Source organism: Lagopus leucura, unplaced genomic scaffold (genome assembly GCF_019238085.1).
Source record: "Lagopus leucura isolate 7727_CA_CO unplaced genomic scaffold, USGS_WTPT01 Super-Scaffold_100016, whole genome shotgun sequence".
Taxonomy (NCBI): domain Eukaryota; kingdom Metazoa; phylum Chordata; class Aves; order Galliformes; family Phasianidae; genus Lagopus; species Lagopus leucura.
In genome coordinates this window covers 2304866-2322180 of record NW_024962270.1, presented here as the reverse complement: position 1 = coordinate 2322180, position 17315 = coordinate 2304866, and the positions used below count along the sequence as shown (strand labels likewise).

General features: G+C 40.4%; 1 protein-coding gene across 1 annotated transcript in view; it reads left to right on the top strand.

Moving 5' to 3' along the window:
• Window positions 1-17268, top strand: part of MAP7D3 (MAP7 domain containing 3) — a 35718-nt gene extending 18450 nt beyond the window's left edge. Inside the window, exons 7-21 of the mRNA XM_042876440.1 lie at window positions 1080-1181; window positions 2972-3070; window positions 3461-3556; window positions 4620-4745; window positions 6773-6894; window positions 7240-7370; window positions 7457-7701; window positions 8952-9087; window positions 10094-10274; window positions 11339-11443; window positions 11715-11768; window positions 12460-12553; window positions 12988-13186; window positions 14229-14524; window positions 15132-17268. Coding sequence (XP_042732374.1) covers window positions 1080-1181; window positions 2972-3070; window positions 3461-3556; window positions 4620-4745; window positions 6773-6894; window positions 7240-7370; window positions 7457-7701; window positions 8952-9087; window positions 10094-10274; window positions 11339-11443; window positions 11715-11768; window positions 12460-12553; window positions 12988-13186; window positions 14229-14524; window positions 15132-15157 — 2012 coding nt within the window. The 3' untranslated portion in view covers window positions 15158-17268. The remainder of the gene's footprint in view (window positions 1-1079; window positions 1182-2971; window positions 3071-3460; window positions 3557-4619; window positions 4746-6772; window positions 6895-7239; window positions 7371-7456; window positions 7702-8951; window positions 9088-10093; window positions 10275-11338; window positions 11444-11714; window positions 11769-12459; window positions 12554-12987; window positions 13187-14228; window positions 14525-15131) is intronic.
• The last annotated feature ends 47 nt before the right edge of the window (window positions 17269-17315 follow it).

Genomic DNA, 17315 nt, shown 5'->3' with positions numbered 1-17315 from the left:
GTTTCAGGAAATCTGGGTTGGGTATGTGAACCACAAGTACAAGCAGAGGCAGGGATATCCATGGGGACCCTGTGCTCTTGCTGTAAGGAGCTGCTATAGCTTGCTAGCCAAAGGGAAAAGAAGCTGCCTCTGGTGAGTAGAGCTGCTTTTTCCTTTGACATTATTTATGCACTAATGAGTTCACATTAATCATCTCTGCAGTTCAGTATGCCAGCAAAATCAATTCTTTCTGTTAGATGTATAGAATTTCTCATGTTTATTGTGCTGCTCCTCATTGCTTTATGTGCAGTACTGTTTTCTATGTAGTGAGTTTCCATAGCAATAGATGCATGCTTTCCCAAGGTTTTTGTGCTCTGGATTAATTTGAAATTAAAAAGCAGGTCTTTATCAGGGTAGTGGTGAACCTGAGGTTTTTGCAGTATGAGATATGATATTATACATGTCTGTGTATGTGTTTGTATGCACAAATAGGTTAATGCTTCCCAGTACAATTGTTGGAAGGCTGCTAGGAATAAGGAATGCTTAAGGAATAGCTTTTTCAAAAATCAGGAGATTTTTAAAATGAAGCAGCTCTTGAGAAGTAATTGGAAATAACGCTTTCTTGGCTTTCTTCAGGACTTGCTTTCATCCTTCCAGAAGCATTTGTTGTTTTTGTTTTGTTAACTAGTGACTGAATAGCTGGTCTGACACAACCTGAGTGGGAGTTAGGAAGGGAGAAATCACTGTTGCTCAGGGTGTGATGTTCCCTTCTCTGTCTTGCAGTCTGGTAGCAGCACCCAGCCTCAGCATTCATCTTTATGTGTTAGGAGCACAGGGCTTAAAGTCTCTTGTTTGCATACATTGCTTAAAACCTTGGCTTTATTCCACTAAAACTAAATTCCTTTTCTGTGCTTGTTACATCTGATGCTAATTGTATCAAGAACCTTCAATGGAAGAAAAAACCAAACACCTCTGTTTCTCGTTAACCAAAAGCTAAAGTACCCTTCGGATGTAATGCTTCCCAAGCTGCCTCAGGAAAGCGTGGAAGGTTCTTCCTTAGGTATGAAGATGAATTCTAAAGTAACCACTTCTTTACACAGCCAGCAAGCGGTCCACCTCCACAGCAAACCTCAAACCAACAGAAGCTGCCATGAATAAACGTTTGTCATCATCTGCAGCACTTTTAAATGCTTCTGATCGAAGTAAGTGTTTGGGTTTCTGTTGGTAGCAGGTGTACTGCTTACCTGCTACCAGGGAGGGGACAGGAGGAGGAATGATGCTCCTCTTCCTCCCTTGCTCTGTAACTCAGTTCCTGTTTTCACCTCAAATGCATTTTATGCAGTTTGTTAATCCAGCCTGACTGTTCAGGGGTTTCACCCAGTTGATGTGATCTCTGTTTAGAGGAGAAGAATGACGGTAAAGATTGCTGTTCTTTGTCGCTTTGTTGTTTTCTTTAATTATTTCTGGAATCACGTGACCAAAGTCCAATCTTAGTGAATGATTGATTCCCAAATCATTTCACTGCTTTTAGAGGGTTGCATGCCTTAAATTACATCCTAAATTTTCAGCAAACTAAAAATAGGACAAAGAATAGTTTGAGTTGTTCTTTCAGACGGTCATTTGATTGCCTGTGTGCAGGGAAAGAATCAAGTTAGTTTTGGGATCTTTGTTTTCTGCAGGTCCTGCGCTCCATAAACACGTGCTTTCTTTTTAATCTTAGAATTTTGCTATAACCAAATAGAAAAGAACGCATGAAATGGGATTTTGTTTGGGTGGGAGTAGGTTGGTTTGTTGTGACGTGGAGTTGTAGAGCGGTTATAGCCAGGTAGGTGTACCTTACTGTGCCAATATCAAGGAATAGAAGTGGACAACAAGCACTATTCCTTTGGTTGGTTGGTTGTTTTAATGGATATCTGAGGGTGTTTGTGCTCTAAGAGATCAGCTACAATTTCTGTGGATTCCATTGGAAAACGCTTAGTGTGTATGTGCAAGCTAGCTAGGCTAGAAAAACCCCTATCAAGCATACCAAGGGCACAGCTAGCAGTATTTTTGCAGACTGAGGTTGGAAGGTGATGCAGCAGAAAAAACTTGCATTCGTACACTCTTTGCCTGCTGGGGAAACTGGTGAATTTATATCCATAGTGACACAGCTGCAGGGGCAGTCTCTGAGTCACTGGGGACTGCTTGCAATCTGAAATGATTTTTGTATATAATGCCTGCAGGGTTCAGCTCTGGGTATGAGTCAGAAACTGCCATAGAGTACAAATTAAGCACCTAACAAAGGAAGACAGTAATTATCAATTAAATGGAATTGCTTTTCAAACTTACTGTCTACCTTGAAATCCTCTGTGAATCTTCGTTTGCTTTGGAGAGGAGAAAAATCTCAGGTGGTTTGAAAAGGAAGAAATTTGGATAGAATCTTCTGAGTGCTTGGATCAGCTGGGTGTAGAGGTAATAGACTGACAGATTTAGATGACAGCAGTTCTTTGCTCTTGGTCTGGTGCTCAGGAGGAAATGTTTGCTGAATAATGACTAAATTCAAATGACAGAGGAAAATACAGCTACAAAAATGACCAGATTGCTTCTGCCTTGTGTATGGGAAGGTGGAGGGACAAAATGCTGAAATGAGAGAGGAGCTTCTCCCTGGATCAGTGGGGGATTTCCTCAGTGCTGAGCTGAGCACTTTGTTACACCGAATGTGAGCACTTTTTTTCCAGTTATTTATTCACAGAGGCATATAAGGATGACCTTAATAGGTCAAAACATGAAGTCTGTATGACTGGCATCCTGTCTCTATGATAAGCAATGTACAGGAGTAAAAGAAATAATGCTTATATGGAGTAATTCTTCCCTGATCCAGTTTTTCTGCTTCTGAAGGATCTGTAGTACAGAGTGACTTAATTGTGCTTCTGTATCTTTGGGTGCTGGGGCTGGTGTTGGAGGGGACTTCTCAGCTTTCCCATAAAATTAATCAATGCACTTTCACTTCCAGGTACCGCAAAGCGAAGCGCCTCATTAAACAGGCTGAATAACAAAGTCCCTCTGCACTCTCAGCAGTCAGCAGTCAAAGGTTCACAGGTGGAACAGAAAGGTGCTAGAAACGACTTGGTCTGGAGAGTTGGGAGGCATAGACGGGATATTTGAAGTTGACTTTAAGCCATGCCCCAGTTTCACTATACCTGTTTTTACCCATGCTTTCATTGCTGCAATGCACTGAGGCAAAACAATAGTTACGAGCATTCCAGTGCCAGATATTGGGTAACCTCCTACAAATCATGATTTCTGCTAAAAGGGGAAGGGTGGGGGGAGAATAGACAAATGGTAGCCAAGCCATTTAGCCTACGAGAAGCTACTTCTTCATAATGACAGATCAGTGTTTGTAGTAGATTTCTTGGCAAAAGCAAAGCATGGGAATGGCAGCTTAGAAAATTACATATGTAAGCGTCGTGTTGAAGTAACATTCCTTACGCTTCGTCTCTAGGAGGAGCAGAAAAGAAGAGGAGCACATCTTTGAATAGAATGAGTAGTAAACCCCATTCTTCTGAACTAGAAAAAGTGAAAAAGGAAGAAAAAACAGGTGGTTTGTTTCATAAAACTGAATACTTCTTTTAAAACCCATTCCCAGTAAAGTTTGGATAGGACTGCTTCCACTGGTTTCCTTTGGTTCTGAAACCTTCAGGACTTTTTAAGGGCTTTTTAGTTACCTAGTGGTAAAGATAAAATAGTAAAGATAGAATTTCTTCCTTTGGACAAAAAAAAAATCCTGTAAGAAGGACATAATTTTGTTGGATTGGGCTCTAAACAGACTGTTAAGTTGTCCCTTTGCTAAGAAGAGAGATGTGTGATTGGAAGCTGGCAGGACTCGGCTATAGTAAATGTCAGTGATGTGTTCACTTCTTGGTTAAACCTTACTTCAGTATTTTTTTGAGCTCCCTTTCATGGTTCAGTTTAACAGCATCTTCTCTGGTCCTGCTGCTGATCTAAACTCTGCATGTGAATGGTGGAGGAAGCCAGTTACCACTTCACTCTCTTTTGTTCTCTATTCTCACTGTTAAAATTTCTCTTTTCTAGCACCTCATCCTAATGCAGAAGACTAGAAACTTCTCTAACACTCTTTTTCCTTTTGAGTTAACAGTTCTGAAACTTTCCTTTTTAGCAGCTGTTGCCAGCAGTGGAAACTTTATTCTGTTTCAGAATCTTTCCTGTATGGGAAAATGCTGGGTGCCATGTGAATCTGTGTGAGTGTTGCCCGGTGATAATCATTGGCTTTGCTTTGCAAACCTTTCTATCACATCAGAACACCTTTCCTGCAATCCAGGGTGTATAGCTCTGAAGAGCTGGTAAAAAAAACTTCATGTTTTAACCGACTTCAGCACTCATTTCTTTTATATGCATGTCATTCTACTCATTAATTTAATTGGTATCAAGCAAACCAAGGACAAGTGCAGCATAAGAGATTTGCAGCATTTAACCTTTCTGAGCTTTTAGTTTTGGTTTCCATCTCCATGACTTTGGTGTTTTTCTTCCAAAACTGTTACGATTTGCAATGATGCTTACAAACCTCCTTTGCTTTGTACTGCTTGTCTTTTTCATTACATGATTTCATGTTGGATCCTTTTTGGTTTGTTCCCATCGTTTAGCTCGTCGTTCCCAGGTCAGTCCTCTGGACAGTAGCGTAATCAGTCGCCTCCTCGCCCCCACTCAGGCCTCCTTAGCTAGGAGTAAAAGTGCTGCTACATTGTCGGCTGATGGACAGGATCCCTCAGGTAACAGGAAGGCAGCAAGCCTGAAAGGTTTTTGCAATTGTTCTGCAAACAAGAACATAACAGTAACTAACTGTGCTACCCATCAGTGTGAATCAGATACCTGATATATGGTTATGTATAATATTACTTATCCAATGTTTTCTTGGGTCAGTAACAACCAATTCATATGCTGTGTTGCATGTTTGCTTTGCAAAACCAGAGAATAATACTGGCTTTTAAATTATGGTGCCAGTTTGTTTGTTTGTTTGTGGTTTTGTTGTTCTTAACTGACTGAGAGATCTACATTGGAGTGTACGCTCAAATGAATCTGAGACAGACTGGTCAGAAAACAGTACCAGGAAATTAAACAAAAGGGGGGAAAAAACAACGAATCATCTCAAAGGAGGCTGAAAGAATAAGTGCAAGGTCTGGATTTCTTTAGTGGGAGAAACGTACAAACGTGGGGAAGGAATGGCCTTACCATAAGGGCTGGGAGCCCTGAGCTGCTTCACTCGGGCTGACTGTAGGCATAGAGGCACACCAGCAGCAGCACATACTGGCTGGCTCATGCAATTTTACACTGGTCCAAATGGAGCTGGTAAGCTCACACAGTGGCTCAGCTCAATAGTAGCACAGGAATTTCTACATCATCTCAGCTGCAAGCCCTGGCTGCATCCCACATGCCTTGTAATTGTTACTGGTGTTGAGCATACCCCAGTAAATACATATGTGGAACCAATGCAGAGTCCTTTCTCCTCTCTTACCCTATAACTTGTGTTCCCAGTTTTGCTTATTTCCTCTTTAGTAGATTCCTCCATCTTTGTTTTTGATCTTATGCCACTTAACTTGATCCTTGTTGGTAACGGTAACATTTCTGCACTGCTCCCCTTGTATGAAACTCAGGTTTTTGGTTTGTAGTGGTCACATTTTTGCACACCTATCTATATGCCACTTTTATTTTACCATGAATATTTTAGTTTGTGTCATGTGGGGAGATGCCATCTTTTTCACTGTTGCTGACAGCATGTGACTTACTCACTGTTGCTGAATTAAAGATAACTTACTGTCTTATCAGTTTACTTAAAAGTGCTTTAGCACAAACTAAGCACAAACAGAATGCAGTTCTCCTTACACAAATGCTTTAAATATAAAAATAAAATGTATTTTCCATAAAGTGACAAAACTAATTGCTGGCATCTGTCAGAATTTTTTCATACTACAGATAAATCACATCTAGTTTCAGATTTTTACATATATGTATGCTTTTCCATCTATAATTATTTTAGTGAAGAAAGTAATTAGACAATACAATGTTGGAAGAAATTGTATTACTTGTGAAGCGATTGACAGTTACCACATGAAAGCTATTGTGGTTTCACAGTTGACCCTTTTCTCTTGATATGCTTCTTTTTCTCAGCATAGTTTGATTTGGTAATGTGGATAAAGGGCACAAATATATTGTAATATAGGGGTCAGAGAGGCAAAGTAGAATAAAATAATGTTGCATAAAAGCTTATTTCACAAGATAGGTTTGTAAAGTAGTGCTCAGATTCCTCATGTAATGCTGCTGTGAAACTCTTACAAAAGAAGGAAGATTTCCCCATGAGCATGGGGGGGAACGTGCTTAAAATTTGAACCAGTCATGAAGAACTGGTAAAGAATTATGATAAGCCTTTAACACTGTTGTGAAGCATTTGTGATAAGATGCAGCTTGACTGGAATCAAAGTAACACTACCATATTGCTTATTTCAGCATTGTTTGGAAAAGCATTTTATTTTTATCTCCGTCAGATTGCTGCTTTCAGAGTGGTTTTGTTCTTAGTGCTGCTGCTTCCAAAGTACTAATCGTGTGGTGGTGGTGTCTGTGTCCATGACCCATTGCAATGTGCACTTCCTGTGGTGTTTCTCTGTGCGGTTTCTAACACACAATCTTTCTTTTTCTCTCTCTCCCTCTTCCTTTTCTCCTATTCTTATGCTGTGCACTTGGTTCTTGTTTTGTCTTGTCAAATTCCTAACTTTTATAGAATCTCACCTCTGTCCTCGTTCAGCTTCAGCCAGTTCCATCAGTTCCCCAGTCCCAACTCCTAAAGTGCCCGTGCGCAGTCGTAGCATCGACAGATTGAAGTCCTCTGTATCTTCATCTGATGCAAGTTCACCAGATCCAACCCAGGTTTGTTGAAATTCCAGAGGAATTAGGTTTGTATTAATTCGGGGTTTGGAAGCACTCAGGATGGGATCCTGATTCAGCAGATGTCCTATATCACTTCATATATGCTTCAGAAATACAGTATTGAAACTGCATTGCAGTTTTACAGTCCTTGATCATTCCAGTATTTTAAAAGCAAGCTGTCGGCTGCTTGTGGCTCCTGAAGGATAATTTAGATAACATACTGACTGGGTCTGTGTTTTGGAACACAGAAGTACACACTGCTGAAAATCTGTGTGCTTATGGCAGCAGCTACCCTGACTTTAACATATCCTGTAGTGAGCGTTTTATTTTTGCCTGTCTTCTTAGAAATCAGAGACTGAGAAACCATCCCCAGGTTCTGGGTTGCGTCGCCCTTCCTCTCCATCGGTGTCTGCCCGTAGAAGATCCCCTTCTCCTGCCAATTTGGTGAAGCGTCCTCCATCACCATCTGCAGTTAGGTGTGTGTCCTGGCTGGATCTCTCAGCTCCGTAGTGTACGTGAGATTTTCAGCGTTATCCCTGAAAAATGTTCTTTACTCCTGCAGACAGAAGACTCGCCCGCCTTCGCCTGGCATAGCAAAACAGAGGCCGCCATCTCCTACTCCGATCCATAAACCAGCACCCATCCAACGCCCACCTCTCACACCAGGTGTTATCAACATTACCAAAAAGAAAACTGAAGCAGAGAGCAAACCAAAGGAGAAGAGCACAGAAGCAACAGGACATGAGCAAGGTGCCCCATCAGCCTTGGACAGGGATGCAGGAGTGGCTAGCACAAAAACCAAAGAAGGTGAGTGCCTTTCTGTGGCTGAGGCTCTTATTCCACATACATGCAGCGTGTGCTAGATTTGGTGGCTGCCCTCTGTCTGTCTGGAATCTTTTCCCTGGGGCTGTAAGAATTCTTATGCACATAACACAAGCCTGATTCAGCTGCTGAGTGTGCTTGGTGAAATTAGGCTTTGTAGCTGCAGGTAGCAATTATGTGGCTGTGGGACATAAGCTGTTTTTTGGTATTAAAGTGCCTAATGATGGCATTGTGTTTTGAATGTATTGTCTTTAGATCAGAAGGAAAAAATAACTGATGTCACGTTTGTTAAAATGACCTCAGCTGGAAGGCTTTATAAAAATTAAGCAGAATGTATGTGCTAATGTGTGAAATATTAAAAAAGAAAGGCATTCCTCACCAATATTATCCTGCTTTTGCTCTGCTGACACTGAGAGCTAATTCTGTGAATGTGTAGATGAGCTATTGTCATGGAAAAGTAATATTTATAGAGTGGGAATAACTGATAGCCATCGGAGTTCTTTAAATATTTATTGAGTGTAACTGGCTGACAAGATTTGTTTGTGTTTTTTTTTTTAATGTTAATTTATAATAGTATCTCTGAGATTCAGACATGGTAACACCAGGCAGGGCATGAGCAGCCATAAATGGCAGGCTATATAAAAACCTGTTAACCTGGTAGCTGGAACCATTCTCATCTCCATGTAAATTGGAAAATGATTTGTTGCTAACACATGATATTACTGAAGTAATTAGTGTGAGCCTTCAAGGCCAGGTAAAATGATGATACTCTATAAATACAAAGGCATTAATGTTATGAAAGAAGGCAGATTTTAGAATTAATATTTCCTCATCATGAACGTGCATTCTGTTTTATTTGAAGAAAATTTAATGTATTTCCTGAAGCAATTTTTTTCCACTTTTCTTTAGATACATCTAATTGTTCTGGAATGAGTCTGTCTTTTAGGAATATGTTATAAAGTACTGTGGTAATTGGAGAGTATCATTAACCATATTGTCTGCTGCATGACTGGAACAGCATGATTGAAATGAATTATTTCAGCATCATTGGGCACCCCTTCAGAATCACCCTTTGGCTCATGTGGGTCTCTGCATGCAGAGATGCTTGCTGCTGGGTGATGGGGGCTGATCTAAATGTTAGTGGCAAGAAAGAATTGTCATCATATGATGATAACATCTTTCTTAAAATTAAGTTACATGGGCTTTTAAACAGCAGTTTCTGTTCCACTTAGCAGAGTCAGGTAGCAAAGCAGCAGCAGGGACCACCACAGCTGAAGAAGCTGCTAAAATCTTGGCAGAAAAGCGGCGTTTAGCACGGGAGCAGAGAGAGAGAGAAGACCAGGAGAGAATTCAGAGACAGGAAGAGGAAAGGTAACTGTGGGAGAAGGGGGTGATGCTTCCTGCTGTTGGTGTGGTTGGTGTGGACATTTCAGCTGTACGTTTCCCTAAGCATTGAGTTTGAGATGGGACAAGTTGCTTGTCTATTGTTAGTCTGTACCTCAGTATGCATGTGATGCGTGGTCACAGTGCAGATCACTGCTTTCTTTTCCAGACAGTCACCCTTGCTAATTCTGTTTCAAATCTAGAATGTGCTTTTTACACTCTTCGCTTTGTTGTCTTGAAATATTCAGCCTCTCTGTACAAAACTTTCCTCTGAACTCAGGCAGTGAGTACGTGAAATCTTGTTCTACTGGTCCAACATCTGGATCAGAAATGTTGCAGCCAAATAATTCAAAGCAACAAATCAGAATACCCTTGTTTACCAGATAGAAGTTGTTAAAAATTACAGCTTTGTGCTGACTTTACTCCAGTTTGGGGGTTACCTGTGTGTGCTTTTCTGAACATTACAGTATCAGATTTTGTATGTTTTCTACTCACAGGTATAAAGCTGGCCTAAACTTAAATGCAGTCTGATATTGATGTTTTATCAGAAACATGTCATACCCATATTGGATCAGATTGGATGTGTGTGACCGTGTGACACCTCCAGTATACCACTGGAACTAAGGCTGTAAAAGGAAGTTGTTTCTAAAATCTGACTAGATTTGTTAAGACACTGAAAGTTGCATTCCTATGAGGGATGCAGCGACTGTTATTAAGGTGTTGTCTCATAATACATGTCTCAGTGGAACATTCCATTATTGAAACAACTGGTCTTGGACTTGTCTTAATCAGCAAAGAACATCAAGGTGCACATAGTTTCCTCCAAGTGTTTGTGCATTTCCTTGGACTGGTCTGACTGGTGACATCTGTGAATCTACAACAGAAACTGTCCTTATGAAGTCACTCTGTGATTGACTGAAGTAGAAATCCTTGCTTTCCTAATCTGTCTCGCATGCATGCTTACAAATGCATATTTATATTTTGACAACACTAGAGTCAGAGAAGAAGAAATGGCCAAGAGAGCAGTTGAAGAAAGAGCACGACGGGAAGAGGAGCTCCGCAAGCAGGAGGAAGAAAAGAGACTCGTTTATGAGGAACAACAAAGACAAGCTGAAGAGGAGAGAATCCGCCGAGAACAGGAAGAACAGGAAAAGCTTGCAGAGCTTCAGCACCAGGTTTGCTTTCAGCTGAGATTGGTTGGAGAATGTTGTGAAGTCCTTGCCTTGCCTTAGTCTGTGTGATTTCTGTTAGCTTTTGATAGGTTCAAGTATGGGACAAAAGCACACATTTTGGAGTTGTTTGGGTTTTTTTAACCATCTGGGATGTTATTTTGCACACACAAATGTATTGTATTAAGACTGTTTTACCAACATACTGCTGTGAGTTACAAGAATATGGTCGGTCTGCCTGGAAAGTCATCTGATGTCCTCTGTTCCCACACGAGTGAAAAGGAAGATCAGTTGTGCTTCCAAGTCTGCTTTTCTAATTGAGAAATAGCCTTCCACAGCTAATACCTTTGTGCCTTTCTATAAAGGTATCTGTCCGAGTGAAACAAACTCTGTTTTGAAGAACGTGGACTTTCTTTAAATGAGATTGATTTAGAAAATCAAAGCAGCTTTACAGATGAGAGCTTGTAGTGAGATGGTTTGTGTTTAGAGAGCTGTATCTTATGGATAGCATAGATATGTGTCTGAGCATTTCTTTAAAAGCTTGCTTAAATTTATAACAGTTATGTAGTGTTGACCGTGTTTTTATTTTCTTTCCAGTCGTAGTGAAAAAGATTTTCTAGTGAAGAAGGAGCAGAAGATACTCAGCACAGAGTTCCTTTTAACAACAATGCCTGACTGGCAAAATTTTTGAATTAAGCTTGTGACATACAGAACTCAATTGCTGTTCTGCTACTTTGTAAATTGTTCTTCTTAGAAAAACTTCATCATGAAGTTTAAAGCCTAGGCAGCCCAACAGCATCCATTTGCTTCATCCAAAGTGTTTGCATAATGATAATATAGCCATGCATACTGTTTTTCTTTCCAAGTCAGGTTTTGAATGTCATAGTAGTATAAATTTCACATTGGTAGCTGTATAGTTGGCATTTAGCTGCAATGTGTGCTCCTTTTAAATACTGATTGTCTGCAGCTCCTGTCTGTGTTACACCAGAATCTCTGTAACTGGTCTGCTTTGAATTCTTGGAGATGAGGTTTTCACTGAATGCTTTTCTTTCTGTTCTCTTTATTTTCAGAGGGAAGAAGCTGAAGCAAAAGCTCAAGAAGAGGCTGAAAGACAGCGGCTGGAAAGAGAGAGAATTATGCAGCAAAATATGCAGGAAAGGCTTGAAAGAAAAAAGGTATGCTGTTTCAAGAGCAGAGAAGTCTCTTACCCTTAGAACAGGGGTTAAGTGTTAGCACTAAAATAAACTGAGCAGGCAGCCTGTCTCAGATTCATTCAAGCAGAAGCAGTAGTAGTTGTTTTACGTCAGCTGTGACTTGTGAGCTTTAAAAGCAGTGAGTGAAGTAGTAAGTGTATGAAATAAGAAAATATATGATAATTGATGAAAATTTAAACCAGAGTGCTGAAATAAAACTCTATCATTGTAAATATTTTCCACTTTTTAACAGAGAATTGAAGAAATAATGAAAAGAACACGAAAATCGGATCAAAACGAATCCAAGGTACTCATTTGCTTAGATTTGTGTAAAGGCCCTTCTGAAGCCCTGTGTAAAGCCTTTGTCTTTGTCTTGTAACCTTTGTTCTTCTGTTACCCTCAAACCAGCTTGCATGTGAAGGTCCAAGTGCTAATGTACCAGAATAATTTTCAGTAGCTTGCATACATTGTACACATCCTTTTGCATTGCTGTTTCAGAAGTCTTTGTCTGATGCATTTTTGTTGAACGCATACAGAAACACTGTGATCTGGCAGTGCCACTTTCTGACCGGGTACAAAAAACACTGGTTAGTAGTGGATTTCATTTTTTTAAACAGTCATCCTTCTCCTACTGTTCAAAATGCCATCCTATTTTGATACCATGTGGCTGAAAACCAATAAATATTTATTGCACACCTTGGAAAGGGAACTCGGGAGTATTTCCTAGGCAGGGGATGGAAGCAAGTCTCCCACATGTTTACATGCTCTGGCTCAGCAGATCTGCTTGTTGCTGAGTGACCTGAAAAGTCAAATCAGCTCCAGCAGCCCTCTTAGTTGACTCCCTGTCCCCAGCCATGGTTGCAGGTTGTCTGTCAGCCTTTGGAGCAGTGTGGCCTTACTGCCTGGTGCAGAACAGCCCTGCGTGGGAGCCGTGCTTGAACCTTTTTTGAAAAGCTTCTTGGTAGTGAGCTGTTGTGAGTAACACTGTGGGAATTCAGTTGCAGAATGAAGGAAAGTCTGCCTGTGAGGTCATGGAGGGAGAGGATATAGAAGAGGAGGAAGAGCTGGGACTTGAGAAGGCTGATCAACCCGGTAAGGAAATGTGATAAGTCAGATCTAAGTTGCTGTCAGTGTCTCGGTGACATTTCAGGCGTGTTAAAAATGTCAGATCAGTTAATGGCGTCAGCTGTGATTACCTGGGACACAAGTCCTAGAAGTACCACAGAGTCTTTTTACTTGAGATCTTTCTTCTTAAACCCAATTCCATCCCACAGAAGAAATCCAAAATGATGAAATGTAAAACGATTTGTGTGAGAAAAATACACTCCTCACAAGTGTATTTTTATAGATGGAAAACAAATACATCGTTATAGGCAGCTTGTCTATAGATTGGTTTCTGCATTGAAACAATGTCTCAGATTTTTGGCAAGGGAGGGTCAATTTGACTCTTGCGTTTTATTCATTTAGAATAGCAGCACTGTTCCTGAAGCTGTGTTGTGTTGTTTTTCTTTCCCCAATGCTTTCAGGAAAGCTGAATGGCATTGACTTACCCCAGGAAGTCAAAGGGGAGACAGAGGGTTGTGTACAGACTGCACGGAGCTTGATCTCCACAGAGCCTGAGCAACACACTGTGACAGAGCTGAAGGCCAGTGAAGTATTTATGAATGGCAGTGATTTGAAAAGTGATGAGGGGTCTCTACTTTTTACTGAATTGAAGGATTCCGGGTGAGTCTGCACTGTCGAGCAGTTCTCTGTCACTCAAGAAATCCCTTTCTTTTTTTCCTTTTTTAATTAGTTTTAGTACTGCATTTAGCATTGGGTCAGATTTTGCACCCCACTAGTTTGCTGGTATTTTTCTGTATGTGGTGTGTGACTGCTGTCAGTATACTGGCTTGTGGAGAGGCAGTTATGGAGAATTGTCTGCTCAGATGACACATGTTGACATTACTGGCTTTGCCAGCAACACAGCAGTGTTACTTATAAAGAAAGATACTGGCTTGAAGTCTTTTCCCTTCAAGTAACTTCTCATTAACAAAACATTAAACAAGGAGGAGGGGGACAAAAAAAAATAACCTGTAGAAAGCTGTAGAAGAATCTCAGTGGTGCTGAAACACCAGATAGAACACAAAAGCCTCCTTTTATCAATATTGTTGTTTTTCAAAATTTATCTTCTTAAACATAAAATATTTGCATCTACTGCTGGAAAATTTGTCTTCTGATGCTAGTTCCATTTGCTTATCTAAACACTAATGATTTAGAAATGGCATTGTGAACTCTTTGCAAAGTGATTAAAAAATGAATTCCACTAGTGGTGAATTATGAAGACATTTTCATTATTTTCTCAAAAATGAATGAAAATTCATCACTCTGAGTTTGAATCTCTTTAAAGATATGCAGTATTCTGAGGATCAGTTCTGTATTTAAAAAGTCAAACTGGAGGGGAAACAAAAGGAGAAATGCATATTACTGAAATAGAATTTTAAGGGTAATTCTTTAAATCTGCTGGTTCCTACTGTCAGTTCTGGAGCCAGACCTTACCTGAGAAGTCTTAGTGTAGTTAAAAAGCAGTTACATGGTGGCGAGTCATTCCTTTGCACTGGTTCTTGGAAGCGAGATCCCACGTGGCAGCTGCAGGACCTTGTCTAGGATTGCCTTTCAGGATATGCAGTGCTTTGCAAGGTATGCAGACTAATTGGCTGGCCTGTAATGAATCTAGAGGTTAAAAATCCACAAATTGTAATACAAATGATCTGTTTGCTTTTTGTAGCCATCCTGCAAAAGAAATGGTTATCGATGACTCAGTGAAGTTGGGTGTTAATGAAGCTGATCATACAAGTGGACTTATTCAGAATCTTAATGGAAAATCTGATCTGTGGACTTGCGAGGAATTCACTGACATTGGAGTACATTCCAAGTCAACCAAACTGAGTTCAGACAGCATCTCTGCTGGTAACTGTAATCAAAACTTGAATGATGCTGCTACAATACCTTCTAGTCCCAAATTGACTTATGAGGAAGATGGTGCAGTGAATTCATTGACCAAACCTATAGATTCTTCATCAGGTAATTCAAGCTGATTTCCCCATCTATCTCCTCCTCTGGCTAGATAATTAACTTTGCTGTATTTTTACTCTCCTTGCCTTAACTTCAGCTTCTTATTTTCAAGGCACTTTCTCCAGTGTGTAGACTGGAGGGAAAGCTCTTTCTTTAGTGCTTGCAACTTGCATTCTGTCAAAAGAAGCCACCAGTTGATGCCTTGTTAGCGATTTGCTCTATGCAGCACCTAAGGCCTGACAAGAAGGCTCTTCCAAAGACAAAGCCAAGCTCCTGTTTAGCTCCTGCATCCCCTGTCAGCACTCAAGCCCATCTGTTGTGTTCTTCTATTCTGATTTCTTCTAAGATGTCTTAAATGGAACGTGTTACTTTTGAAGATACTAACAGTTTAATAGGTGTCTGATGTAACTCTACAGACAAGACCCGGCTACTTTCCCCTTTCCACTCCTAGGCATGTTCTGTAACTCCTTGATGCTGACCTGCATGGTCTTTAAGAGGTCTCTTCAGGCTCTGGCAAGGTACCTGTCCTCTATACTTACTGTAGAATAGGCTTTTGCTTCACTGAAGGAGAGTAACACCAACTTTTAATTCCGCAAACGGTTGTGTTACGTCTTAGGAGGAGTAATAAAGCTACACACATAATAATCAGAATTTTCTGGAAGAAATCAGGCTGCATCTGAAGCCCACGTACTTGAGAACCCAGACCGTGATGCAGCGTAGTGTCAGAGAGGCCTTGGTGTGCTGGTTTTCTTAAGATTAAACTGCTCAGTTGTTGGAGCAAAACCCCATGTGAATGCACTCACAGCAGAAATCTCTGTCCATGAGATAAAGACTGCGTGAACAGATGAAGTAAATGACAGTGGGAAGAAACAAGACTTGGTATCCACAGTTTCTTTCAGTGATGTGTAGCACTTTTTTTTTTTTTTTTAATTAAAGTGTAGCACTTTTCTAGACTGAACTGTTTCCTGAGTCTCCTCTGTCACTCTGCGTCTTGTGAGTTGTGGTCTGGTGGACATAGAGACACGCTGAGACTTCCTTTGGGCCTCTGCTGAGTAGTCTGAGACCAGAGTGATTTCATGTGATTCTGCTGATTGCGTTTTCTTATGCTCAAAATCATTCATTTCTTAGTGAAGGAAGTGTTGCCTTTTAATTCTGAACTTGAATGTGTTTGGAGATAATGTGCTTTAAGAGTTACATGCACAGCTCTGGAAATGAATACTCGTATGTTTTGTTTTTGAAAGAAAAGCGACTATGCTGATGTTGCACTGTAAGAGGTGGTTCTGCGCTTACCTTCCTGGATGAACAGCACTCTGACAGTGAGGACAGATTTATGTAGAATACACACAGTATGATGGTTACACTTTCTTTTCTTTGCTCTTTGGACAGAACTGTGAACACTTGAGACCTGGAAATAATCTGATTGCACTTCAGTAATCCAGTGCTCTATCAAGTACCGAAGGCCTTGTTTTGAAAAGCTGCTTGTTTACCTTCATCCATCTTCAAGTTTGCAAAAAATAAGTAACACCAGAAAGGGCTGACAAACTTCTAGATTTGCACCTTGAAGCATTTCAGGGAGACTATTGTGCTGATGTTCCTTTTCCATTCGTTTAGTTTAGTTGTTAGAGAGGATGTCCTTGTGCAAGTAACGCTCGTTTCCCTTTTACAGACTTTACACTAACCTGTTTGAGTCTTTTTGTTTTCCTATCAGTGTAATGCACAGCAATGTGCCCCTGGGGACTTCCCAGTTAGCTACTGGCTGGATTTTGCATATTCCTAAAATGGCATTTGAAGACTTCCTCAATGTGTGTTAAAGCTGAACACCAGTGACAGTGTTCTGGCAGAATGTCTTATTTTCTAACATAAAAGTATGGGCGGTTTCAAAATGCAGTGTTGTGTCATCACTAATATGTTTTAATCTATTGGAAAACATCAAAACGTTTTACAGCCTGTGCACTAATTTACTGCAATACTGTTGAATATCTGGATACGTTTGTCATAGTGCAGTTTAACGTGTCATGCTTTTAAAAGTGTTTTCCTTTTGAATTATTTATCTACACTCGTGTAAGTATTATTTTATTGTGTACATAACAGTATTAGACCGTTGAAGTCATATTTTGTTCATGTTAATTACTCCAAGTATTCCTGTTCTAGCTTTATTATAGTGACTGCAAGCTGCATATATGTTTCCCTTCCCCTAAAGCCTGCATTAAATAATCTATTTAACCTGAATCTTGCCTGCTTTTGCAGCATGAAGAGATTAACCAAGCATCTTCCAAAAGCTGCTGCTAGAAGTAATAATGCAGTCTTGCTCTTACGTCTCCTGTAACAGAGATACTGAACAACGAAGCGATTAATTTAAGGAATAGCTGTCTCCAATCCTGCTATAAACACTTGGCTGATACTTCCATGCGGATGAATCATCCCAATGGCTGCTGCATTTTCAGCGGTTGATGAAAATGGTTTTGCTGGAACTAAAAGTGTTCTTTCCCCAACGACTGCAATAGGAAACCCTCAGCCTTCTTCCTGCGTTTGCTGCGCAGCACATGGTAGTACTTTTTAGACTTTAGAGCAGTGCCTTAGGTGAAAAGAAAGGTGTATTTTTGTACGATAAGCTGTTTCATTCTGGCAGAGACAATCATCCCAACAGAAGATGCGGATATTTTTTCTGTGCTGATATACTCTTTGTCCAACGGTCTGTTACAGCTCTCTGTAAATATGTGCGCTCTGTTAAATAAACTTTGCAGTTGAACAACGCTTTATTTCTCTAATGCTAAACATTACCTTACTAGGAGGCTCCAGC